This window comes from Dendrobates tinctorius, unplaced genomic scaffold (genome assembly GCF_039654945.1).
Source record: "Dendrobates tinctorius isolate UK_male_01 unplaced genomic scaffold, ASM3965494v1 ptg000054l, whole genome shotgun sequence".
Taxonomy (NCBI): Eukaryota; Metazoa; Chordata; class Amphibia; order Anura; family Dendrobatidae; genus Dendrobates; species Dendrobates tinctorius.
The window spans coordinates 16,591,546-16,601,838 of record NW_027361722.1 but is presented as its reverse complement, the minus strand read 5'-3'; the positions used below and the strand labels follow the sequence as shown (position 1 = coordinate 16,601,838).

At 42.1% G+C, this 10,293-nt stretch overlaps 1 protein-coding gene across 1 annotated transcript in view; it reads right to left on the bottom strand.

The window, feature by feature from the left end:
* Window positions 1-288: 288 nt before the first annotated feature.
* Window positions 289-10,293, bottom strand: part of LOC141091522 (cell surface glycoprotein CD200 receptor 1-like) — a 49,957-nt gene continuing 39,952 nt past the window's right edge. Inside the window, exon 6 of the mRNA XM_073577155.1 lies at window positions 289-4,267. Within this exon, the coding sequence (XP_073433256.1) occupies window positions 4,130-4,267 (138 nt within the window). The 3' untranslated portion in view covers window positions 289-4,129. The remainder of the gene's footprint in view (window positions 4,268-10,293) is intronic.

Genomic DNA, 10,293 nt, shown 5'->3' with positions numbered 1-10,293 from the left:
TATCTGGCATCAGATTGGCAAGTCTTTGGTGATTTTTAGGGGAACGTCAGCCACCTGCTATAAGATTTGGTGTAGGAGGGATAATCTTATGGCATTGTTGTTAAGGTTTGGCTGAAGCCTCTTAGTTTGTGTGAACTTAAATCTTCATGGACCTCTAAATTTCTAGCCTGCTGATTGGACGTCAGCGAACTTCCATTTTGTCAATAAACATTTTACATATATTCCGTTGATATACAGCAATTATCAAGGTATTATAGTAATTGCAAATAAAGCCATTTTGTAGGATCATATAGTTTTATTACTCTGCATTTGAATGTAGAAATCCTTATCCATAAAATTTACCTAATGTTAAAATAAATGCTAATTAAAATAATTTCAAATTAGAAACATTTTTTAAATAATAATTTTCAAATAAATATTAAAATTCTAAAACAGTAAAACACCCCATAAATATACAATATCCTCACATTCATTACAATCCATAAGTTTATTAACTAGAGATGATCGAGTCTATTGAAATTTGATTTCACAAGGTTCAAGGAATTTTTCCTCAAAGTTTTATTTGCAGCAAATTGATTTGCTGCATATTGCAAGAAAAGAATGACTCCAATTGCCCCTAAAAGTCATTGAAACATGGGCTTCGAGGACTCTCTCCAATCTTTTTCGAGCTCGTTAGCACAAACACGGTCTTAGTATTGTCAAACTGAATCCACCACAGAAATGGATACTAACCCAGTATTAATCAAAAGCCCACAGTGCATTGACAGACTTTTCATGCTTTCTAAATTTAAAAAAGGTCCAAAAATTATCCCCCCATTATTATTACTTATTATCCCTATTATTCAATAACGTCCTCCACTTCCTCACAATACGCTTGCCAGAGGCAAAGGACTTGGATTTGGTAGCACTATTGCCCGTAAGGTCGATGCTAGGCCGGTGTTGGTGGTGACGCGTCTGCTGCTATGCCCACATTCTTAGCTACAGTATCTTTTTTTTTTCTTTTACACTGCCTTGTCTGTTAAAGTTTGTACAACATCTGCAATAGGGTGCTGTGTTGGTGTGTCGAGTAAAATTTGACTAGTAAAACAGATTGCTTTCGACATACACAAAGTATGATGTAGTCACTGTTAATTGTCAGGATTTTGGGGAATTTTCTTTTGTAACTTTAAAAACAATCATTTCCCTTTACAAAAAGTATTGCACAAGAAATTTAAAAAAACTCAGTACAGTATTTTATAAAAATCAACACATAAGCACACTGTCTCCAACTAACGTTAATTTTAGAAAACAAATCTGTAAAATATATTGTGCTGACTTGCTATTGATTTCTAGTGCATTAAGAATTAATTACAAATATATAATTGAAGATTGTATACAACAGGTGACATAACAACTATACCATATCACTGATCAATCACACTGACACTGCTGCAAAAACTCCCCCTTCTCTATCTCCCCTATTAGTTGAGTTCTGCATTATTCCAATATTCCTACACTCATCTTCTTCACTGCTGCAGCTGTGCAATATATTACTTTTTGGAGTATTTAGTTTCGTTGACTGCGACCATGACCTCTCAGCAGCTAAATAAGTGGAGGCTGCTCCGTATTTCACTCTACAGTTGTGCAGTGCCAACAAGTTTTTAATGGCAAATGAGATTTAATGAATAGAGATGAGTGAACCTGAACAGCAACGTGCTTGTAAAAACAGTCAACTTTGCAATTTACCTCTTATTAAAAATCCTTTCCATTCTCAAGTAACCTGGGATCTTTAATTTTACAGCTTCTTGTCAAGGGTACCACTGAGGCAGTCGATTTCTTTCACTATGTTTACTATGAAGACAGCAATTGTTGTGTTGAAACTGGCCAGATGGCTGAATTCTGCCATCTTCAGTGTCCCTGCCCTGCCTCTGCTTGTGATATGACAGAGTGCACAGTTTGGGCCAGAAGCTCATGTTCAGATGCTGTAGTCCCGAACTGTAAATCATCAGAAATGCACCACCTCCAGAAAAGTAGGAAGTCGAGAAGCAGGGGAATAGTGAGCTCCTGAAGAAACGATTCTGGGAAAACCTGTTTAACTAAAAATTAATGCTAGAAATGCTCCGTAAAATACTGTGGAATAAAAAGCAATTACGTTGTATGTACCTCAAAATGAGACAAAAATAACTACAAGTCACTAAACAAAAAGCAGTATTTTGCTACTAAGAACAGTAAAACATAAAAAACGATATGAATTTGATGCAAAACCGCTCATTAAATGCAGTCCAAAAGAAAGTAATGATAGAATTACTGTTTTTTCACCCTTTCAAAAAAAATAAAAATAAAACCTGTACAATTCTTTACTCATACCCATTGTAAGGCAGCTACCGGGCACATAGTTGATGGGAGGTGTATATCACAGAGGTGGTTGTCCTCTGTGATGTAATCCTGGAGTTTTGCTCTAGTGCACATAACACTAAGAGGATTGTTTGGTGCATCTGTGCCAGGTTTTATGGGCAACCCGAGAGATGGGCTGGCCCCAGTGTTTGCGTGGGTTTCCTCTGGGTTCTCTGGTTTTCTCCCACACTCCAAAGACATACCGATAGGGAATTTAGATTGTGAGCCCCATTGGGGACAGCGATGATAATGTGTGCAAACTGTAAAGCGCTGCGGAATATGTTAGCGCTATATAAAAATAAAGATTAATATTATTATTATGGGCGAGTCTGGCTGCCCACATACCCCACCTTTGGGTGTGGTTAACATGATAAGACTGCGTCCGTTGTTTGACACATGGTCTGTGTGTGGAAGGAGAAGGCCTCCTGTGTCTTATATACAGACTGAGCCGGTATACTGGATGATGTCAAGCCAGTGTGATCAGGACTGGTTCACATTAGACTTTGTCAAAGAACAGTTTACTTCGTTTTGACTGCACTGAAGGCTGTTCAATTTTTCTTTAGTGTAAGGCTGGTTTATGAATCAGCAATAACCCACATGGACACTTAAATAAGAAGTGCTTCCTGTTTTGACTCCCGACGCACCCAAGTGAGTAACATTCCCACACCATAAATGAGGTTATAACCAATACAATTAAAAGCCCTTGGTCGATGGATTAAAAAGTTATAGCTTTCAAAATCCATAGATAGAAAGAAAATTAAAAAACTTTCAGATATAAAAAAAATCTAAATTTTCAAAAGAGGACCTTTCCCCAGAATTATCTTAGGGGGTGTGTACTTTAACCCCTGCATGATGTTGATGAATCATAAACAGGAGGCGTCATGCAGTGGAAAAAAATGCCCCAAGAATGTTAGAAAAACAGTCTTTCTGCTGTGACATGTAAGGATAAGCAGCCCTCCTCTCAGCTCTGATCTCTTCACATACTGTGTAGTATAGCACAGCCGAGTGTGATTACAAACACCTCTGCAGCTGCCCATCTCCTCTTACAGGGCTGTCAGCTCACCAGTTTACCCTCCCCCCACACTGACTGCCATAGGAGGAAATCTGAAGGTGTAAGTACACTCAGCCCTGCTGAAGATATTTTCTCCCCTGCATGATGCCTCCTGTTTATGATTTGTCAACATCATGCAGGGGAAGAAGTACACGCCCCCAAACAATATCAGGAAATTTTTCAATTTTTCAGCATGTCTCACAAAAGCAGGTTTGTAGTCTTAAAAACTGGAAAACTTATGACTGACAGAATATCTTTTTAAGGCAACATCTAAAATATTCTTCCAGTCCTTTATAGGTCAAACTTTATCAGTTATCAAAAAGGAAGGTCACTTTTCATAAAAATGTTTTTGTTTTTTATTTGGTATAAATGTCACTGTTCTCCTGAATCCGTTGCTGTTTTTCCTTTGTTTCTTCGCCTCTCTGTTCCTGTAAATAAAATCTAGTCTTTTTAGACAAGTGGGAGTGGTCTTCACCTTTTCTCTGTGGGTGTCTTCTTGCCAACTTGGTTAAAAAGACAAGATTTATATACAAGGAAGAATGGGGCCATAATTCAGGAGTTAAAAGACACACAAAGAAAAAAAACTGCAACACCGGGCTCAGGAGAACAGCGGCATTTACACTAAATAAAATATTCATATTTTTGTCAGGTTCTCTTTATGGCATTGATGCTTATAGAAAACAATAGTCTGATGTTCATTGACTTCTATGGCAGAGTGTTGCGGGCATGGTCTGTGACCTGGGCAGAGTCAGAAACATCAAGGGCAACAAATTCTGTTGCCATGCAATAAATAGCATTCTCTTTTTGGGTGTAGGTCACATAAGGTTCAAAATCTTGTTTTTCCTGTAAAATAAAAAAAAAGAGAGAAAATTAATAAAAACATTTTAGGCAGCAGGAGATGTGAATTAGATAAAATGCAGTGAGGAATGTTGACTCTTTGTGGGCATATTGCATCTTTACCTGCTGCTTACACATCTCGTACTTCTGTACCTCTGCATTTTCCCATACACACAGCTTTATAGCTACTTTCACAAGCACAGAGGTATTGCAGCTGCATCTCCCTCCTCCCTCTCTGTCCTAAATAGAACTGATTTTTCAGGAAAGACTTTTTTTTGTTTGTTTTCATGTTATTTTATCTTTTTCTATACATTATTTATCTACAGTGGGTACGGAAAGTATTCAGACCCCTTTAAATTTTTCACTCTTTGTTTCATTGCAGTCATTTGGTAAATTCAAAAAAGTTCATTTTTTTCTCATTAATGTACACCCTGCACCCCATCTTGACTGAAAAGAAAAAGAAATGTAGACATTTTTGCAAATTTATTAAAAAAGAAAAACTGAAATATCACATGGTCATAAGTATTCAGACCCTTTGCTCAGACACTCATATATAAGTCACATGCTGTCCATTTCCTTGTGATCCTCCTTGAGATGGTTCTACTCCTTCATTGGAGTCCAGCTGTGTTTAATTAAACTGATAGGACTTGATCAGTAAAGGCGCACACCTGTCTATATAAGACCTCACAGCTCACAGTGCGTGTCACACCAAATGAGAATCATGAGGTTTAAAGAAACTGGCTGGAACGATGATGTAAAATATGACGTAAGATTGCCCTGATTATTACTATTTCTGGAACATTCCAGACTCTTCTAGTCACACTCACACACGCTGTAGATTCGCCCCCCCTTTCCTTCCCCCTGCCTGCATCTTCATTCACAGCTTGTAACACTACACTAGCTCCTTCCTCCCCCCTCCCCTCCCAAAGGAATGTTAATTAGCTAGGATAGAAGGTTCCTTTGCCTCCAAAATGGGCAGCTACTCTCATAGACAATAATGAGAATCTAATCACTTGGTCATAGAACGTCGCCAGATTATGATAGATTTGTAAAGGCACACATCTATTTTGCAAGATATAGGATTAACTATTTTATTTTTATGATGCAAAGCGCTGACAACTAATGCTGAGAGAGTAATCATTAGCTTATACTTAGTCCATAGTCATTTTCTTTTTTTTTTGATGCACAGTCATCTTTTTTGTGCTGGTTTTATACATCTGGCAGTGTGGAAATTCTTCTATAGATCAGTCTGCATCAAATTTTCTATTATTTCTAGCTAAGGGCTTGTCTGTCCCGTCGGCCGTAGACTCTCTTATCTGACTGAATTGGGTTGATTATGCTAATGATACTCTGATCAAACGCTGATCAGAGTCAGCAAAGTGTGATCTGATTCTCTCCATCTTCTCCATCCTGTCATCCGAGTGCAGCCCGATGTTTTCCATGCACACGTCGACTTGCTAGGCTGAGTGCAATCTGAATATCAGATCAAACTCATCAATCTCGGGCATTCTGCAATTATTACCTCAAACCGGCTCTATTCGGAAAAAAGACCGGACATTTGCACCGTCTCATAGACTAACATTGGTCCGAGTGCGATCCAATGTTTTATCAGATCATAATTGGTCATGAAATACGGCAATGTGCTCGAGCCCTGAGGCTTGTGGAATATGACTGTGTGACTATGTCCTGGCTCATATATTAACGAGTCTGGAAGTGCTACAGCAGATGCTCGAAATAAGAAGGCTCCTAGCAAAATAAAGTAAAGCGAATGGCATAGACCATTTTTTTTCCTGTCTGCACCGTGCAGCTCCCGGACACTTGGCTGTGCAGGGAACTGCAGTTGGCTCAATCATATTCTGGCTAGGCTGTAAAAAAAATAAAATCAGTAAAACCTTCTGAGGACTAGAACAGTGATGAAGCTTCTACATCCTTAGGATCAGTGGGGGCAAGGCCGGACTGGCCATCTGGCAAATCTGGCAAATGCCAGAAGGGCCTGTCTGGTCGTGGGCTGCCTTGTCTGCCACGTTGTTAACAGAATCGGTTTTCTCAAGACACCCATACTGTTAAGAGTTGTGATGGAGCACAAAGTTGCCGACTCCATCACTTACCCCAGCAGGCCACGGGTATCATTAGAGATATTGGTCTTGTAGTAAATCTTCCTTTCCTCCATCCAGGGTAATATTAGTAGTAATATATCCCATCTAGTTCATGGGCCTGTGTTATTTCAAATGCCAGGACTGAATTTCAGCCCCAGTCCGTAACCTGAGTGGGGGTCTTAAAGGTCATAGACCACCACCAGTTATGAAGTGATAGCACGGTATATCCCAGTGATTTGCTGTCAACTTATCAAAAGAAGACTACCCTGTAGGGGTTCCCCTCTCTGACAGCAGTTGCGGTAGGCACAGGCATGAAATGGCTTAGTGCGAAACAGGCAGATTTATTACAGGCCATAAATCTCCACCAAAAAAGGAAAGCAAACCGCGCCACGAAAATAGTTAAGTCCAACTGTTTTAGTCTCTGAACTAATTTGGCCATGTTATTGATGCACCTCGCTCAAAAATTGCAATAGAGAATGTTACAAAATACTACCAATAAAAACTATAGATCTGCACATAAAATACACGCCTTTACACAGCTTCAATAAAAGAAAGCTAAGAAAAAGTTTTTTGAGTCCTGAAAAATAATGACACAAGCCAGAATTTTTTTTAAAGTAGCACTCACTCCATCAATGTTTATATCCTCTTAAGGCCTCTTTCACACATCAGGTTTTCGCCGTCAGGCGCGATCCGGCGCTTTTGACAAAAACCGGATCCGGCGAAATGCAATGCCGGATCCGGTTTCCCCACCATTGACTTGCATTAGAGCCGGATCGAGCCGGATGGCCATGCGTTTCATCCGGTTTTCGCCGGATCCGGCAATGTGTCGCGATCCGGCGTCTGGAAAAAACGGCTACTGTAGCGTTTTTTGTCTCCGGCGAAAAAGCCAGACACTCCGGATCCGGCATGTCCGGCTTTTTCACACAGTGAAAGCCTATGAGCGCCGCAATGCGCCTGATCCGGCGACAGCCGGATCCGGTGGCTGGATCCGTTTTTTTTGGTCTGAGCATGCTCAGTAGCTCTGCCCACAAGACACATATATAAAAGCAAGACAGTGGGACCCTCAGCCACACCCATCATGCCACCCAAGACAAGAACCAGGTGCAGGAGAAGGCAGGCGACATCTGCAGCAGCACCATCAGCACCACCACCACCACCCCAAATGGAGCAGCATGCTGAACAACGGGAGGGGAGTCCAGCAGCAGATGAGAGATGGTAATTATCAAATCCCCCATTCCTCCAAACTAGGGCCATGGAATATCAAGATATTCATTGCCCCTTTGTTTCTCTTTATTCAACAGCCGCCCAAGAGATGCAGCAGCAGCAGCAGCAGCAATGGCAGCACTGGCAGCAGCAACACCACCCACAGCCATGGAGTCTGGCCATCAGGAAGACAGCACATCTTCTTCTGGGAGCCCTCCCTCGCATCGTCAGCGTTTGACGGTAAGTTTTTATTTCCAAAATCCATCATCTCTGTAATATATGTCTATTCATTGCCTTTTATTTCAAAACAGGAATCACAAGATGAAGAGGAGCTCCCAGAAGAAGAAGGAAGGGGTGGACAGACACTTGGAGTGGGCTCACAATTGGTAAGATTTTTGCATCAAACGCAGAAACACAACATCACACTACACACAACACATAGAAAACAATGTTCTGCAGACCACACACAGCAAACAAATGCCTACATCCAAAGACATAACATTTTTTGTTTTCTTCTCTAGTCTTCCCAATCTGGTGCTCGGCCAAGAGGTCCTCGCAGTGCCTCCCAGGGTCGTCGGCGACAGCAACGCGGCGGTCACCAGCGTGTAAGTATAAATATTTTTGCTTTGTTTTTTTGTACTTTTTATTTAATTTCTTTTGTGGAGGCTAATTATGTTATTTTTGTCTTTTTCTTTAACAGCCTTCACAGCGTGCTCCCGACTCTGACGGTGAGGATGGAGGAATCGATGTGGACCACCTCATCGATCTCGTCAGAGAAAGGGAGCTGCTCTGGAATATGGCTGACCGCCGCCACGCTGACCTTATCGTTACCCGACGACTCTGGGAGGAAATCTGTTCGCTCCTTGTGGGCCGCTGGGAGGACCTCGATGCTCGGGCCCAGATTAAAGAGCGTAAGTATATACAGTACCGGTTGCTTGATTTAAACCAGTGTTTCCCGAACTCCAGTCCTCGTGGTCCCCACGGATCATGTGTTCAGGATTTCTATTTACTTTGGAAATCCTGAAAACATGACCCCTGTGGACCATGAGGACTGGAGTTTGGGAAACACTGATGTTGTATACTAACCACTTTGTCCTTTCTCGTTTCAGGGGAGGAAATTGTGAAGCGGTGGCGGTCTGTGAGGGATCGTTTCAAGAAGGAGTTCAATAAAGAGATGCGGGCCCCGAGTGGATCTGGAGGACGCAGGAGCAAGTACAAGTACGCACAAGCCATGTCGTTCCTCCGGGATACAATGGTCACCAGAAGGTAAATATTACACACCACATGTGACAAAAAAATGTTTAGATGTAACTTTTTTTTTTTCAGCCAGGGCCATACCATGTCACTATTTTAATTGTTTTTTTTTCTCTTTATTCCACAGCACGGTGAGCAGCACTCGGGAGCCTGCACGGTTGGACCCTTCTGAGGCGATCCCTGAGGAGACCGGCACCGAGGGACACTTCGACCGCCCCGGTACATCTGCACCTTCCCAGCCTTCCCACACATTCGACCCATCTGTCCCATCCACCAGCACAGGAGCATCGTGGCCGCCTACATTACATGAAGCTGCTGGTGAGGAGATCGCTTTCCCTTTACCCCACCCTTCTGCCCCTGCCACCTCTAGTACACCTGCGGGTACTGGGCGGCAGCGGCAGAGGGGTCAGAAAAAGACTTATGCGCCAGAGTTCTTGCATCTCAATGCATCTTTCCAGAACTGTCTAAAAGTCTTGTCAGAGCAAATCTCCGCAGGCTTTCAACAGATCAACTCCAGCATTCTGGAGGTGAAGACACTTCTGCAAACCATGCATTCAGAAGCAAGATCTTCGCCAAACCACACCTTTTTCAGGTCTGTTGTGGAGCGCATGGAAACGCTCTCTCCTACCCAGCAGATGCATGTAATGCATTCATGCCACGGTGCTCTCCAGCAAGTTACCTCCCAACCTCCTCCTCCCACCACAGTAGTTCCTCCACCTGCACCCCCTCCAGCCACTTTCCATCCTCCCCCTCCTATTACATACCATCCACCTCCCCAGCACCAGCCACCTCCCCAGTACCAGCAACCTCCCCAGTACCAGCAACCTCCCCAGTACCAGCAACATCCCCAGTACCAGACATCTCCCCACTTCCAGCAACCTGCCCCGTACCAAACTCCTTCCCCGTACCAAACTCCTTCCCCATACAACTTTCCATCAACATCATCTGCTCCTACAGTCCCTGCCCAACCCTCCACTCCACCGCCCACCACCTCTTCTGCCTCCCACATGTCCACCCATTCTGTAGCTTTTTCCACACCTTCACCTCTAACTGTTCCTTCCCCACCACGATCCCAGTCCTCTCTCCACACTCCCAGTGTCGAAGTGTCCCGCAGCCCCTCCAGCAGTATTTCCACCCCACACTACACCGAGTTGTAATTTTTTTTTTAATAAAAATGCCCATTTGTTTGTTTTCAAACATTTATTCAAAAAGTTTTTTTAACTAACTTTAAAAACATTTTACAAAAAAAAAAAAAATTTCAAATAAAAGTTAAATTACTTTTACAATGGTTGTCTCTCATTTCTTTCTGCGGCGAAATATGTTTACAAAAAAAGGTTAAATAATTTCAAAGGTCAAAAGGTATTCAAAACCAGGTATATAACTGTGGGTACATTTTAGCTTTTTGCCACAGTTGTGTTCCTGGTTGTGTTTGAAGCAAAGTATTTCACCTAAAAAGTTGTGTTTATTGTTGGTGATTTC